The sequence below is a fragment of the Schistocerca serialis genome, chromosome 9, assembly GCF_023864345.2.
Source record: "Schistocerca serialis cubense isolate TAMUIC-IGC-003099 chromosome 9, iqSchSeri2.2, whole genome shotgun sequence".
NCBI lineage: Eukaryota > Metazoa > Arthropoda > Insecta > Orthoptera > Acrididae > Schistocerca > Schistocerca serialis.
This window is the reverse complement of record NC_064646.1, coordinates 209,585,113-209,603,152: the sequence shown is the minus strand read 5'-3', so window position 1 is coordinate 209,603,152 and position 18,040 is coordinate 209,585,113. Positions and strand designations below refer to the sequence as shown.

General features: G+C 42.5%; 1 protein-coding gene across 1 annotated transcript in view; it reads right to left on the bottom strand.

Annotated features, from left to right (window-relative positions):
• Positions 1-515: 515 nt before the first annotated feature.
• Positions 516-18,040, bottom strand: part of LOC126419488 (odorant receptor Or2-like) — a 67,622-nt gene continuing 50,097 nt past the window's right edge. Inside the window, exon 5 of the mRNA XM_050086677.1 lies at positions 516-581. Within this exon, the coding sequence (XP_049942634.1) occupies positions 516-581 (66 nt within the window). The remainder of the gene's footprint in view (positions 582-18,040) is intronic.

Genomic DNA, 18,040 nt, shown 5'->3' with positions numbered 1-18,040 from the left:
GCTAACAGAGCCAGCACTAAAAAAGTAAGAAATATAAAAGAACTCAGAAGAAGGAACTTGAGCTTTTCTCTAGGCAGCAAAATACATATTCATTTTTGATGTACAATAACCTCATAAAATATCTGTATTGATTTCTAAGTGTATGTAATTCTCCATCTTAAGCCTATGGAAACATGTAAGTACAGAATTATTTGAAAATTAACCGTTAATGTATCATAACTAATGTTTATCATCGAAAATGGTTTAGTGTATGAATCTGTAGTATCAGAGCTGTTTGATACTTCAGAACACATTATGAACACTACACATACAATCAAATTCTTTTGTTACATTGCACTAGCTAAAATTATTTTGTGTTTATCCTACTTTATGCACAGATTCTCCACATTTATTAATTACAGTAACGTAAGCGTTTTATTTTGTCACTGCATTTTTTGTAAATAACCTGTATCAAAAAACCGGTCCATAATATTTGTAACAGTGCTAATAAACTTCATATTATTGCCCAATGCTCTTCAGTTTGCAGAGCGGTTGTTTATTTGACCCAGTAGCGCATAGTAAGAGTAGGAGGCATTCACCAGCTGCAAGGAAAGAGGCAAGAAATGAGAAAACTTTCAAAGATAATCAGTAATAATCTTAAAATGATTCTCATATAGTTAACGTGCCTTATATACCTAAATCATTGATTTCACAAAATCGGAGAACACAAGGAAACTACTGTTATTACTACACAATATATACAGGGTGTTACAAAAAGGTACGGCCAAACTTTCAGGAAAAATTCCTCACACACATATAAAGAAAAGATGTTATGTGGACATGTGTGCGGAAACGCTTAATTTCCATGTTAGAGCTCATTATAGTTTCGTCAGTATGTACTGAACTTCCTCGATTCACCGCCAGTTGGCCCAATTGAAGGAAGGTAATGATGACTTCGGTGCTTGTGTTGACATGCGACTCATTGCCCTGCAGTAGTAGCATCAAGCACATCAGTACGTAGCATCAACAGGTTAGCGTTCATCACGAACGTGGTTTTGTAGTCAGTGCAATGTTTACAAATGCGGAGTTGGCAGATGCCCATTTGATGTATGGATTAGCACGGGGCAATAGCCATGCGCGGTACGTTTGTATCGAGACAGATTTCCAGAAAGAAGGTCTCCCGACAGGAAGACGTTCGAAGCAATTGAGCGGCGTGTTAGGGAGCACGGAACATTTCAGCCTATGACTCGCGACTGGGGAAGACCTAGAATGACGAGGACACCTGCAATGGACGAGGCAATTCTTCGTGCAGTTGACGATAACCCTAATGTCAGCGTCAGAGAAGTTGCTGCTGTACAAGTTAACGTTGACCACGTCACTGTATGGAGAGTGCTACGGGAGAACCAGTTGTTTCCGTACCATGTATAGCGTAGCAGCCACTATACACATGAGGCTTCATTCCAACGTGATCAAATTGTAAATTTTCACAATCAACATGTGTGGGCTGACGAGAATCCGCACGCAATTGTGCAATCACGTCATCGACACAGATTTTCTGTGAACGTTTGGGCAGGCATTGTTGGTGATGTCTTGATTGGGCCCCATGTTCTTCCACCTACGCTCAATGGAGCACGTTATCATAATTTCATACGGGATACTCTACCTGTGCTGCTAGAACATGTGCCTTTACAAGTATGACACAACATATGGTTCATGCACGATGGAGCTCCTGCACATTTCAGTCGAAGTGTTCGTACGCTTCTCAACAACAGATTCGGTGACCGGTGGATTGGTAGAGGCGGACCAATTCCATGGCCTCCATGCTCTCCTGACCTCAACCCTCTTGACTTTCATTTATGGGGGCATTTTAAAGCTCTTGTCTACGCAACCCCGGTACCAAATGTAGAGACTCTTCGTGATCCTATTGTGGACGACTGTGATACAATACGCCATTCTCCAGGGCTGCATCAGCGCATCAGGGATTCCATGCGATGGAGGGTGGATGCATGTATGCTCGCTAACGGAAGACATTTTAAACATTTCCTGTAACAAAGTGTTTGAAGTCACGCTCGTACGATCTGTTGCTGTGCGTTTCCATTCCATGATTAATGTGATTTGAAGAGAAGTAACAAAATGAGCTCTAACATGGAAAGTAAGCGTTTCCGGACACATGTCGACATAACATATTTTCTTTCTTTGTGTGTGAGGAATGTTTCCTGAAAGTTTGGCCGTACCTTTTTGTAACACCTTGTATAAATGATGATTTTGTAAAACGTGTACAAACTGTAGAAAACAATCGCTCAGTGGATAAGGAGCAAAAAAAGTCACTGGAAGTATGACCAGAAATGCTTTCCGAGGGAGGTAAATCCACTTGAAGGCGGAGATAAAAGATATTTGACAGTGTACATCAATCAACCAAAACATTATGATCACCTACATAATAGTCGGAAAGCCCACCTTTGGCGTGGACAGCAGTAGTGACGCATCATGACATGAAAGCAATGAGGCCTTGGTAGGTCTCTGGCAGGAATTGGCACCACACCAGCAAATACAAGTCACCTAATTCCTGTATATTCTGGGGAGAGGGTCTATTAGCTCAGACACCAAGTTCAATCACATCCCAGATTTGTTTGATTGGGGTCAAATATGGCAAGCTAGGGGCGGGGGGGGGGGGGGGGGCACATCAATTGGAACTCGCCACTACGTTCCTCGAAACACTCCATCACACTCCAGGCCTTGTGGCATGAGGCATTATCTTACTGGAAAATACCACTGCCATCAAGAAACATAATCACCATGAATGATTGTATGTGGTCTGCAACCACTCCTTGGCCATCATGGTTCCTAGCACGAGGGCCATTGGACTCTTGGATGCTCACTTCGATGTTCCCACAACATAATGGAACTGCCGCCAGCTTGTCTCCATCCCCCAGTGCAAGTGTTAAACAGCTGTTTCCTTGAAGACGACGGATTCGAGTCCTCCCATCGGTATGATGAAGGAAGTATCGGTATTCATCAGGCCATGCAACGCTCGGCCACTGCGCCAATATCCAGTGCCAATGGCCATGTGCCCGTTACAGTCTTAGTTGCCGATGTTGTGCTGTTAACATTGGCACATGCGTGGGTCGTCAGCTGCAGAGGCCCATCATTAGGAGTGTTTGGAGCACTGTGTGTTGAGACCCACTTGTACTCTGCGTAGCATTAAAGTCTCATGTTAGTTACGCCACACTTAGCTGTCTTTCCTGTTACATCTGACATCTGTAATGAGGGGTGGCTGCCCAACCCCTGAACTCTGGACATGGTTTCATCTTGAATTTGCCGCATATTGAAGACACTCACAACAGTACTCCTTGAACTGCCAACAAGTCGTGAAGTCTCAGAAAAGATCGTGCCAAGCCTCCAGTCCATCTTAATCTGCCATCGATCAAACTCAGATAGATCATGTTCCTTTCTCATTCTACACTTGGACAGCACACTCACTGGTACTACATTCTCCATGCCTGTATATCTGACTAGCAGTCATTTCCTGCGAGATGACACTGTTATTGACCGGATTTGTTTATGTCGGTAGTAGGTCGGTGGTCATAATATTCTGGCTTATCAGTGCAGATTTCAATGAGTACACTCCAGGCAAGTGGTAATTTACTATCCATACTAGTATTTCAGCTCCCATTGGGTGCATCGGTACTGACATAAAACCAATGGTATCACAAGATGCATTGTGGAGGACAGTGGAGTCAGTATACTGTTGTCAGTTTTCGTGACCTGGAGCCGCTCCTCTTCGGTCAAATAGCTCCGCAAGTGACATCATGAGGCCAAGTGCATATCGTTTGAGACCTCCAACTAACGAAAACTCCCTGCCAGTACTGGGACTCGAGCCTGTGTCCTGCACATGTCAGTTCACCACGCTGACCACGCAGCTAATGTCCATGACAGACGTGCAATCATTCATAAATACTAGGGGGCATCTGCTTCAGTGCTGCTGTGGACTCGCTCATGGTCGACTCATGGTGTGTAGTGCAGTGCTGAGAGATGATAGCTTCATGTGCTAACCGGAAGGAGGCAAATAGAAGTGGGCAAATGGCAGCAAGACTGTACCTCAAAAAGTATCCTTGCCGAAAGTAGCCCCACCATACTCTCCTATCGTTAGTGTTCCATCATTTTTGTGAGACAGGCTAGTCTACAAGAAAGGGTAGTCATAAAAGGCTAATGTTCCAATATATCTACTGGCCTTGGAGGAATAGGTGTTGAAGAGTGTAGTATATGGTCCCAATCTCATCAAAAGGCAGGTGGTTCACGAGTGTGGGGTACTTTCTCCAGGACAACTGCTACTGTCCATATCAATTACAACCTACAGACTTGCCTCTACAGCAACTATTTTATCGCTGGAGTGTTGCGATGTCTGTCATCTGTCCTGTTTACAGGAGAGGCTACCTTCACATGGCATCGTAACATCACTCTTCATAACACCCCCTGTGGGCTGGAGAGAATTACTGTGGTATCGTGGCAGCAATTCATCATCATCATTTCCATCAAAAACTGTATATGGGGGTTATAGAAAACTGCCTGGCATACCAAGACTTCCTTCCACAACGTCTCACAGCAAGGCATATCTGTACTTTGTGAAGTTGACTCTCCCTCCACTGTTGGTTGATGTCACATAGTTGGTAAGAACGGTAAAGTAGCTATCAGTCTGCATTTCTGTGCAGGAACCTCTCAACCACATCTATCCCAGCCAATGGATTAGATGACCTGGCCCACTTGCATGGTCCATTTGGTCACCAGGCCTTTTCTTTTAGATATGTACTTGTTGAGTCACTTCAGAGAAGTCGTGTACGCAGAGGCCATTCCGGATGTGCAGACACTGGAAGCAGGCAATCATGCTGACAATGTCGCCTTTCAATTACTCATTGCAACATTCGAAGATGTGTATTAGTCACTTCATCCATAGAAGTCTTTGGAGGCCACATGGAATACTTTTCTAAGAGTTGTATCATCGCTGTATGTCACAACATACAGCGATGATACAACTCTTAGACATACAAGCATGATAGCTATCATATTGCAAGGCAGCAGTGGCAGATTGTACAGCAACCACAACACAGATAAGAGTGCTTGTGAGCCCAGACGTGTCAACATGAACTGCTTGCAAACATTTTATTAGCAGTGGGACTATGGACACACACTCCTCTAACCTTTCTTTCACACACGCCACAGGATCGATGTGCACGGCTCGACTTGTGCCTTCAGATGATCACTTGGACGGTTGAATTGTGCACTGTCGTGTTCAGTGATGGAAGCAGATTCTGTCTGCGTGCAACTGGTCGTCATCTGCCAATATGATGTAGACTTGGCGAGTGCAGTCTTATTGCATGCGTGCATTTATGCAAAAAACACTGGCCCCACACTAGACCTTGTGATCTGGGATGTGATAAGCTACAACTCTTGTACGCCTTTGGTCTTTCAGGAGCGGATGCTAACCAGTGTTCGGTACATCCACAAAGTTGTTAGAGACGTTCTTTTGCTATTTTTGCAACAGAAAGCTGATGTGTTGCTCCAGCAGGATAACACTCGCCCACAAACTGCCTGTGAAACTCAACATGCTCTGCAAGACGTTCAAAAATGTACCTGGCCAACATATTCTCCTGACTTGTCTCCAGTTGAGCACATGTGGGGTATAATGGGATCAGAAAATACTCATGCGACTTGTCAATCAACTACTGTTGCAGAAGTACATGAACAGGTCGAGGAGGCGCAGTCATTTCATGTACTTCATACGCACTGTGACAACTATAAATCTTGAGAGCACTCGAAACCTCTAACAGGATATAGTAATTTTTAAACTTTTTCCAGCTATATATAAAATTTATGGAAATCATTGTTTGAGTTTAAGAAATTCTTGTAATCATAAATAAGATTACCAGACACGTATTAATAAATCGCTTACAGAACATTAACCCAGATTTGCGGTGCAGTTTGTATATATCAGTGGTATTTTGGTGTATATGGAACTCATGTTGTGCACTTGTTGTATAATAAGCAGTATTACATGCATGCTTTTGCGCCCATTAATGTTTATCATCACTATGATAATGAATAAAGGCTGAAGCAATAACTTAAGTTTGTACCAAAGCTACGATTGGAACTAAAGTCTCCTGCTCACAAGGCCCACTAACATGAATTAAGAAAGGAAACATTAAGATGGATTGAGGCATGAGTTGGGGTTTGTGTTAGGGATGGAGATTTAGTAGGATAATCTACACAGCTGTGCTGCTGTGTTAGGTGCTGTGTCAGAGCAGTGCGGTGATTAGCATAACTGTCTGACGAGAAGGAGACCTGGGTTCAAATTCCAGCAATTATACTAATTTTAATTCGTTTTCTTTTGCCTGTATTCTTTACCATAGATAAATTTGAGCCATAATGTGTCCCCGGAACATAGAATTTAATATGATTAGCTTATCATAGCATTGTAAATGTTTTAACTTATCAGTCAGCATCTGTACAAATATATTCTAAGAAACCCGTGCGTGGAAAACTGGTTAATTTAGCGGCCATATCTGGATATCATACATACAATAAAATATTATGGATCAACTATCCCTTGTGACCATAAATGAAATGACAACATAAAACAAATTATAGAATATGCAGACGCTAGACTGACATTCATAGGAAGAATCTTAAGGAAATTTAATTCATCGACGAAATAAATCGTTTACAAGGCGCTTGTCTCGTAGATTCTTCTATATTGTCCGTCACTCTGGAAACCTTAAGAGGTAGGAGTTCGAGAAAATTCAGCGTAGAGTGGTGCGTTTCGTCACGGTGCCAGAACGTCGCAGAGATTGCCAACAACCTCTAGTTACGTACCCTCCAAGAGATTCGTTGCGCATCACAGAGTGTTTTACTACTGAAATTTCGAGAGAGTGCGTTCTGGGAAAATTCGGACAGCATATTACTTCCTTCACACAAACATCTCGTAAAGCGACCCCAATGAAAAAATTCGTGTAACTGACGTTAAAACAGAGGCTTATCGACAATCATACTTCCCACTGGTCGTTCGTGAATAGAACAGGGTAGGCGAGATTAATTAGCGCTACCAGATGTACCGTCCGCCACATACCGTGAGATGGATTGCGGAGTGTGGATGTGGATGAAGATGTAATGGGCACTTCACTCCTATACATGTTGTCTTGAAAATATTCGACGGTGCCATCTGGTGGCATAATCACCTTCTAAAATGTTGTTTTGTCACACGAAATTGTTTGTACTTGCAAATCAAATACCGCATTGTTTGGTAAACTGCAGATATAGCTATAAATATTGTGCATTTTTACATAAGTAATGCATAGTGAACTTGAGTTGCATGGTAGACAATTTTCTGTTAACCTTATATTATGCAGACTGATTGTTTACATGAGTACAATCTTTATTGATCTATAGATTTCGTTTTATAAATGCAGCACACATCTTGAAAAGACTCTGACAGAAAAGTGAGAAACCAGCTGCCTCAACTCTCATTCTGCCTTACTCGCCAAAAATTTAGGCATGCGAACATATTAGCACTTTTTGTAGTGAAACAGATTAGGAGAGAGACAGTGACAGTAGAAAAGACAGGAGAGAGTGCCAGTGGGAGAGAAAGAGAGAGGGGACAGCGATGGTGGGAGAGAGGGAGTGGCAGTGAAAGAGAAAGATAGGTGGATGAAGATGATAGCAGTGAGAGCTAAAGAGAGAGGAGATAGCGACGATCAGTGACAGACAGTGGCAGTAAAAACAATAAGGGATGGATGGAGTTAGTAGCTATGGGAGCAAAACAGAGAGGAAACAGCGAAAAGGAGAAAGAGCTATGATCGTAGACCTTACATAGGCTTCAGTGTTCGGGTGTTCGAGGTCCCCTCAATACCAGTGAAATTTAAAACAGGAAAGTTTGCTCTCTTTTCCCCATCCCCAATTATCATGTGTTAAAGCTTCCTTGTCTAGGAGTCAGAACGTTGCGCAAATCAATCTCAAGGATATACGATGAAGAGGAGACGAGCGTCATGATACATATTATTCATGTGGTGTACGAATGTCACCGGATCTGTTGTGCGATGAAAATACATGCGATGTGTCTCACTGTCATTTTAGTGCAAGCCCTCCGTTTTTGTGCCACTTCAGTTTCTCAGGTTTCAAAGTCAGCGTTTATTTTATTTGAAAGACTTCTGACCTCACGAGGCTGAATGAACTCCGTTTTAGAAATTTCCAACACCTTCCATTGATCTCGAGTGTTGGACGTCGGTCATATCATTCGTGTGTCACAGTTCCCAGTCTGTTGTTTTATAATGTTTAGCTATTTGAACATTGTTTCTTATTACGAGCTAATATATGTATAAACCATAGAGTTTTGACATGTGGGTATGTATCCTTTGTAATGAGAGCTTCTGGTGCGTTAAGATGGACAATCGATAGCGGGAAGTTGGAGTTTACCCGGCTGGCGTGACGGTAGGTGTGTAGCTTCTGATGTTTTATGAGTGCTTTGTTTCGGAGAAAATATAGTATCTGCCTGTGCCAATTGGACCAATACGATCAGCAGGTTGACAAGGACTAACGATAAGTAGTCGGTGAACTGTGAAATTGAAAAAAAAACCAAAGACAGTTTCGTTATTGCTTTAGACAAAAATGCTAACTTGCAGAAGAAACAAAGCGTCAATGACATTAATATAAATAGCATGTAGACAGCAGCAATAAATCATGTAATACAGTTTCCAAAACTTTCAGATTGTAGTTTTCCATGTAGTATTATTTGTAAATTGAAAGTGACAAAACATTCTTTTAGTTATTACTGAACGTGTGGTGACATACCGAAACTCTAATTTGACCCTCAGTGGCCAAGAAGTGCAGCCAATGCAATATTCAGAGTTCACAACTAGTAAGCTGTGTTTTGTTTTTTATATTTAGGTTTTTTACAACCTGTTTATTCTTACACAACCATTTTTTTCTCGTAATCTAATGAACTTGTAGGGGCATGAAATCATTTTATTTATCAGTAATGGGGCAAAAAATCATTGAGTAACCAAATTTACTACCAGAGAATAATAATTTCATAAATCTTGGTTTCTAAGATTTTTGGTTTTCGGGTGTTTCAGAAAGAATATGTGGTCACCTAATTAATTTAATTTTTTCATTTTGATTCTAGTAGGATTTACTTCTCTTATGGTTAACAGATGTAAAAGGTGAACAGTTATTAATTTTGAGCTGTTAAGAGTAAGCAAAGACTCACTGTATCCTGATTCCAATGAGTCCACTGTCGTATGAAATCATTAAAGAAATTGGCCCATTAAATTGTATCAAGTGCGTGACGGAATTTTATACCTTGATTTCAACACAACAGTAATGTGATCAGAATACATCAGACCTTCAGTAATCAACTGACAAGCTGGGAGTGTTGTTGTCAATGATGCAACGTTCAAAATGGCTCTGAGCACTATGGGACTCAACTGCTGAGGTCATTAGTCCCCTAGAACTTAGAACTAATTAAACCTAACTAACCTAAGGACATCACAAACATCCATGCCCGAGGCAGGATTCGAACCTGCGACCGTAGCGGTCTTGCGGTTCCAGACTGCAGCGCCTTTAACCGCACGGCCACTTCGGCCGGCTGATGCAACGTGATATGAAGGATGTGCACATGGGGGCAAACGAAAATCGATTACGTTCCGTGAAATAAACATTTATTATCTTGTAAACTATCCTCTAAAGACTACTCTGCGTCCGTACTGGCCTCGGAAGGCCCAACGGTACAGACCGTCGTTTCATCCTCAACCGACAGGCGCCACTGGATACCGATATGGAGGGACGGGTGGTCAGCAGACCGCTCTTCCGGCCGTTGTCAGTTTTCGTGACCAGAGCAGCTGCATCTCAGTCAAGCAGTTCACAAGCGCTGAGGATCTCCGCCCCCTCCCCCTCCCCCTCGCCCCCCCCCCCCCCATGCCGACAGCGCTCAGCAGGCCTGGTCTGTCACTCATCTAAGTGCTAGTCAAGCCTGACAGCGCATAACAACGGTGACGTGATGGCAGCCTGTGTTACCACTGTGCCAAAGCCGTTGGCACTTATAAACAGAGGGACGCAAACAGCCAATGGCAACCTCAGGTCTCAAACCAGGTTTTGAAAAAAGATTCAAGTAAGTAAAGCAGCCTCTGCAAGGAGACAATTAGACAAAAGTAGCTTGATCCTTCAGTTACAAGAGCATTCCAAGTACTCGCACATCCACACATTATAGATAATATCCTTGGTGGGGACTAGGAATGGAGGATAACATAGTTTGCTGATGCGAAATACAGAAAAATGAAATCAGTAAACGATGATTCCCTGCACAATCCTTCTCCCAGCTATTATTTACTCGTATACAACATAAACAGTAGAAGGGTAATCTCCTAGACAAACTGAATGCGAACTGAGTACTCCTGACCACAGTTACATGAAAGGGGCCGATACAGGACCATTTCAGATGCAGGTAGCAAAATTACAAGTAGAGTGAGTGTAGGTCTCTTGTAGCACATAATCTACTGTTAAAAATTAAGTCAACGAGCCATTTCTTTAGAGTATGATACATGTACTCTAAATATAATCTCATCATCTTGCAGTATTACAAATCGATTACAGTGCAAAACACCAGCCTCCGCAAATGGGCCATCAGGTCGTCAGAACAAATCTATGGGCATTACGTGCTACGTAATGCGTAACGGTATACTAAAGTCTTGTTTACGGGCAATAGCAAACAACCAACGCAATGAGCGTGGTCTGTGAATGAAATTCCCCTTCTATGTATGTTAACAGATGGAATAGTGTAAGCAAGCCTCACTGATAAATTAACGATAAGAGACACAGTCCTGTCTATTGAACATATCTGAGAATTCATCTGTGCTTATACTTCCATTATATATGTTTCGTAAAATGTTGGGGAAAAGGAAGGTTGTGAAACTTATGAGGGTGAGAGAAGACTTCTTTTAATCAGTTTAGAACATTTGGTTTCAATATTACTGTGACGAATCAACGATACTTGCGAAACTGTGAAATGAATTATATGTTCTGCATACTGCAAGTAAAAATAATATTTCATACTCTTGTGATGATCCCGCGTTAGACTGCACTTATAGTGGTGTGCAAATAAGAAGGCGGCTGCGTCATGCAGTCCGCGCATAGAGGACTTCGCGACCTCGCCAATGTGCTGCCTGTCCCTGCCCGCCCACACGTCCCGTCAGTTCCCTTCACTGGTGCATCTACATCTACATCTACACGGATATTCTGCAAATCACATTTATGTGGCTGGAAGAGGGTTCATCGAACCACCTTCACTAATCTCTATTATTCCAACCTTGTAAAGCGCGCGGAAAGAACTAACATCTATATCTTTCCGTACGAGCTCTGATACAAAATATTTTGACATATGGAGGAGAAAGGTGGTGATTGGAATTTCGTGTGAAGATTCCGTCGCAACGAAAAACGTCTTTCCTTCAACGATGTCCAGCCGAAATCCTGTATCATTTCAGTGACACTCTCTCCCAGATTTCGTGATAATACAAAACGTGCTGCCCTTCTTTGAACTTTTTCGATGTACTCCGTCAGTCCTACCAGGTAAGGATCTCACACAGCGAAGAAGTATTCTAAAAGAGGACGGACAAGCGTACTGTAGGCACTCTCCTTAGTAGGTCTGTTACATTTTCTAAGTGTCCTGCCAATAAAACGCAGTCTTTGGTTAACCCTTCCTACAAAATTTTCTATGTGTTCCTATTTAAATTGTTTGTAATTGTAATACCTAGGTATTTTGTTGAATTTAGAGCCTTTAGATTAGACTGATTTATCACGTAACGGAAGTTTAACGAATTCCTTTCAGCACTCATGTGGATCACTTCACACTTTTCGTTATTTAGGGTCCACTGCTAAATTTCGCACCATTCACACATATTTTCTAAAACGTTTTGCAATTTATTTTGATCTCCTGACGACTTTATTAGTCGATAAGCGACAGCGTCATCTGAAAACAACCTAAGACCGCTGCTCAGATTGACTCCCAAATTGTTTGTATAGATAAGAAACAGCAAAAGGCTCATGACACTACCTTGGGGAACGCTAGAAATCACTTCATTTTTACTCGATGCCTTTCCGTCACTTACTACGAACTGTGACCTCCCTGACAGGAAGTCAGATATCTAGTCACATAACTGAGACAATATTTCATAAGCCCGCAGTTTCACTACAAGCCGCTTGTGTGCTACAGTGTCAAAAGCCTTGCGGAAATGCAAAAATACGGAATATACATGAAACCCCTTGTCAATAGCACTCAGCACTTCACAAGAACGATATTTTCTAAACCCATGTAGACTGTGTGTCAATAGACAGTTCTCTTCGACGTTATTCGTAATGTTCGAACACAATATCTGTTCCATAATCCTGCTGTATATCGACGTTTATGGTATGGGCCTCTAATGTAGTGGATTACTCCTACTATCCTTTTTGAATATTGGTGTGACCTGCGCAACTTCTCAGTCTTTTGGTACGGATCTTTCGTCGAGCGAACTGTTGTATATGATTGTTAAGTATGAAGCTAATGCATCAGCATACTCAGAAAGGAACCTAATTGGTATACTGTCTGGACCAGAAGACTTGCTTTTATTGAGTGCTTTAAGTTGCTCCACTTCACCGAGGACATTTACTTCTACGTTACTCAAGTTGGCATCTGTTCGTGTTTCTAATTCTGGAATATTTACTTCGTATTCTTTTGTGAAGGGATTTCGGAAGACTGTGTTTAGTAATTCTACTTTGGCAGCACTGTCGTCGATACTATGTCCATTGCTATCGTGCAGAGAAGGCATTTATTGTTTCTTGCCGCTAACATACTTCACATACGACCAGAATCTCTTCGGATTTTCTCCCATGTTTCGAGACAAAGTTTTGTTGTGGAAAGTGTTACAAGCATCTAGCATAGAAGTCCGCACTAAATTTCGAGCTTCTGTAAAAGAAAATCAATATTGGGGATTTTGTGTCTGTTTACATTTGGCATGTTTTTTTCTTTGTTTCTGCAACAGTGTTATAACCCGTTTTGTGTACTAAGGAGGATCAGCTCCGTCGTTCGTTAATTTATTTGGCATAAATCTCTCAATTTCAACATACAGTAGAGCGTCGATTTATCCGAAGTACATGGGTACATGGGTGTTCGGAAAACTGGTTTGTTCGGATAATCGAACTGTACATGTTTATTTGCCAAAAAGAAGTACTGTACAGTAAATTTATTCATAAAAACAGGCATCTCTTTTAGTATTGCAAAGTAAGCTACAAAGGCAACTTCAGTAGGAATACATAGTATGTGGCACAGATTATTAAACAAAAATATATACATATTACATACGCATTTTGCATGAACAATACACACAGTATACAAAATTAACGTTTAAAAATATCCTTTATTTAGGTCTGTCTAAGCAAGCCTACACGCTTACGAGCTGTGTTGTGAACAGCTTTGATACTGCCGCTACTTCTACTGCCAGTGCCAAGCCGACATAAGGGTGCAGATTGTTGAAACACAGCGACTGGTGGCTAGGCCTGTCAGCAGCGCCTTGAGAAGGTCCCATTAGAAGCGATGTTCCGCCAGCGATGGCCCAGTGCTGCGACTACTGTGGGAAACTTGGTTTGGGAGTGAGGGGGATGATGGACGATAGGGTGGGAGAGTAACAGGGGCGAGCGAGTAAACAGTTCGGTTAAGCGGTCGTTCGGCTGACCGACGTTCGGATAATCGACGCTCTACTGTATAGTGTTTCTTTGAATTTAAGCCACATCTGGTCTACAGTTATGTTATTAACCTGGAAGAAGTGGAGATTGTCTCTCAGGAAGGCGTCAAGTGAATTTTTATCTGCTTTTTGAACAGGTATATTTTTCATTTATTATTGGAGGATTTGTGGGTTACAATAGTCAGTCTCGCTACGACAACCCTGAGTTCACTAATCCCTGTATCCGTTTTGATGCTCGTTATTAACTCAGAATTTGTGTTGTAGTGTTAACTGGGGCCTAGAAACGACGGAGAGGCTCCGTCCCCGACGCAGCCGCAGTGGTCCACAACCCCATGGCGACTACCGCAGTCCACTGTACCCCGCCGTTAATATGTGACATTTTTAACCGGAAATACGATGAGGTGCAAAATTTAGGGACGAAACTCGCTATTGCAAGATGTTTCACAGCCAAGTGACATACCTCCTCAAATCTCGGAGCATACATAGAACGAATTACCACTCTACGGCACAAAAGCTAAAAGGAAGAAATACGTAATGGGACGAACAGGAACAACACTTTTATTGAAACACAATAACTACATAGCTGTCAGCACGATTTAAATTGGTTCCCCGTACATTACAAGAGACGGGCCATGGTTCTTAGTAGGTTGTGAGATCACCGCGGACGGGAAAGTGTGCTGTGCAACATGACCGCATGCTGGCCGCAAGATTGGTGTGGAGTTGTTGTGGTAGGACGTTACATTTCCCCACCAGCATGCTTCACAACTGCTGGGTGATAGTCGGTGGATGTGGACGTGCTACAGTGTCTCTGCCCAATGCGTTCCACAAGTGCTCGATGGGATTTAGGTCGGGAGAACTTGCGGGCTAGTCCATTCACTGAATATCCTATCGTTCCTGGAACTCCCTCTGCGTTGTTCGATGCGTTCGCGGATTGTCATCCATAAAAGTGAAATCAAGGTGAATGTACCCCAGAGAAAACGCACGTGGAGAGGCAGTGCAGTGCCACGATTACTTTGATGGACGTGTGTGCTGTGTTCAAACACTGGGACATCAGTACGCCCACGCAACATCGTGCCTTCTGACACTGTAACACCTTGTCCACCAAAAACATCGCGATAGATAACGTACCTGGAACCATTAAGAGCTCACATTTTTCGTCACACAACAGTACCCCAAATTTGTGGAACGTGATCGTCTTGGTCGTCCAGGTGTTATGGTGTCTGAGGACTTGATGTCGCATGGGCTCACTGACCTCCAAATCTTTGCACACGGTACACATAAACGTTATTGTGACTTTGTGCTCCTTCCCATGTGCATGTTTTCGGGGGTGCATTCGTACCTGACTTCGTTTTTGTGGATGCCAGTGCACGCCCACATCTGACAGTGGAGGTCGAAGAGCTCTTGCGACGAAAGGGAATTCAGCGAATGAAATCACCTCCCCGTCCGTGGCAACACAAGCCACTAACAAGGGAACCTCCCCATCGCACCCCCCTCAGATTTAATTATAAGTTGGCACAGTGGATAGACCTTGAAAAACTGAACACAGATCAATCGAGAAAACAGGAAAAAGTTGTGTGGAACTATGAAAAAATAAGCAAAATATACAAACTGAGTAGTCCATGCGAATCATATGCAACACAAGGATAAGATGAGCTCCGGAGAGCCCTGGTCCCGTGGTTAGCGTGAGCAGCTGCGGCACGAGAGGTCCTTGGTTCAAATATTCCCTCGTGTGAAAATTTTAATTTTTTATTTTCAGTTTATGTGACAAACTCATGTTTTCATCACTTTTTTGGGAGTGATTATCACATCCGCGAGAAAACCTAAATCGGGCAGAGTAGAAGAATCTTTTTACCCATTCGCCAAGTGTACAAGTTAGGTGGGTGGACAACATATTCCTGTCATGTGACGCACATGCCGTCACCAGTGTCGTATAGAATATATCAGACGTGTTTTTCTGTGGAGGAAACGGTTGATCTATGACCTTGCGATCAAATGTTTTCGGTTCCCATTGGAGAGGCGCGTCCTTTCGTCTACTAATGGCACGGTTTTGCGGTGCGGTCGCAAAACACAGACACTAAACTTATTACAGTGAACAGAGACGTCAATGCACGAACGGACAGATTATAACTTTGCGAAAATAAAGAAAGTAAACTTTTCGCTACAAGGGGGACTTGAAACAAGGACCTCACGTTCCGCAGCTGCTCACGCTAACCACGGGACCACGGCTCCTGAGCTAACAAGTAAGATTAGCCTTGGTGTTGCCTATCTTGCACATGGACTACTTAGTTTGTATATTTTGCTTATTTTTTCATAGTTCCACACAACTTCTTCCTGTTTTCTCGATTGATCTGTGTTCAGTTTTTCAAGGCCTATCCACTGTGCCAACTTATAACTAAATCTGAGGGGGGTGCGATGGGGAGGTTCCCTTGTAAGAACCTTTGCCCGCGATTCGTAAAGTCAAGTGGTCTGTTCGTCTCAATGCACATTCATTTCAGTTATCTTCTTTAAGACACTGTTGTAGTTCTGTCAGTGTACGCTCGAAGTTTAATTGGGCTGTGTTATTTGGCAGTGACTCACCATGAAAAAGTAACTTCTGCCGTGAAGTTCTGCACACCAATGTATATCTCGAGCGTCAGACTGAAAATCGCTTTGGCTCTTAACGTACTGACTAGAAATTTATGTGAGGGATATGTACGCTAAAATTTGTAATAAATGTACACCTCACTTAAGTGTTCTCTATAACGCAAAATGTGACTGGCGATCGGCAGCCGCAGAATATAAGTCTGCGCCGATGGCGACGTGGTACAAATAACGTGGCCACATTGAGAATTCTTAGAGTCCGCCTATCTGCGCAATGTGGCAACACTGTGGATTGCGTAGTTCCTGTGGGAAGTATAGTCTTGAGTTCGAGGTGTTGTGCTACGTCTTAAAATGTGGCCTATCGGAGCTGGTACTGTAGCTCAGCATGTTCGTTCAGAGGGCTGGCTGCCTTTGTAAAAACTAAGTGAAGTATTCAACGCTGAGCTTGAAGGAGTGTCAAGTGACATCTCCCCAGACCAAATGCGGACAACAATAAAAAACAAAATGAAAAAACAAAAAAAAGCGGTGAACAGCGAGTCGCGTTAATATAAGGACTCGCGGTCGAAACTGATCGTTGCCTAAACCTTTATAGCTCCTTTAGTGTGAATGCTGAGGTCCTGAGTGGAATGGTAGGACATCTACAATCTGTTTCACTTTCTGACGCATCCGGAATAACAATTTAAGAGTTCAGTCTAATTACGCATGTTAGTAGTGCAGTTGACACTTGGCGAAATTGCGGACGATGTCTGACACTTCGCGATCGTTCGCTCATTTGCGAGGTCGGTGATGAGTAAGTCTGGTAAATTCAATCAATATTCTCTTTTAGTATTGCTGAAGTAGCCTGAATAGTCGTCACGTCTGTATGACATCGAGATCATAAATTTAATTGCTCGAGCCTAGGACGGTAATTCCACGTTCATTTTTCAACTAGTTTTGTATTTCATTTTGTGAACTATCTGCATTAACTACCACTACAACAATGGCAGAAAGATGAATGAAGCAATGTCATGTTTCCTCCGTATCGTGATCTCAGGTAAGAGTAGTTGTTGGTCAAGATGTCGTTGGACTACTATTTTCTCTGCAAATAGCCAGAAAGCAATTCAGTAATAAAACACTCAAAAGACCTTTGCATTGCAACAACTGAACAGTCAGCTTATTTTTATTTAATTTAATTTTTAACCATTAATTTTCTTCTGTAATATTAATTTCTTATTCTTACTACAGTGTTATTGCAATTATTTCTTTATTTGTAATAGATCTCCTGTCCCTTTTTGGTGAATCTGGAAGAATGGAATTTTGGATGTTTCCCCATGCAGAATGTACACATTTATAAAACATTTTCTGGTTTCAAGCCCTAGCAGGTGGTTAACGACCCACGAGCTTTAAGTAGAGATATCCTCGGTCAAGTAGTCATAGTCATGTAGTTGCCGCTGCCACGGTTAAATAGTCACGCCATCGCCAGTGACGTCATTGATGCCCAGTCTTGCAGCATATATGGTAATGTTTCGGTGGTGCGGCTGCTGTGCCCGCTTTAACTCCACAATCAGAGGATCTCAGGCTGCACTCATCTGTATTTTATCGTCTTTATTGAGAGTGCTGTGTTTTACATATTCTACATCGTCTTTCACAGGCTTCATTAGTTATCGGTCTTTGCAGGCGATCTGATGACTGTGTGGATTTTACGTCTCTTCAGGAGCTGGATGATCTTTCCTGTCATCGAA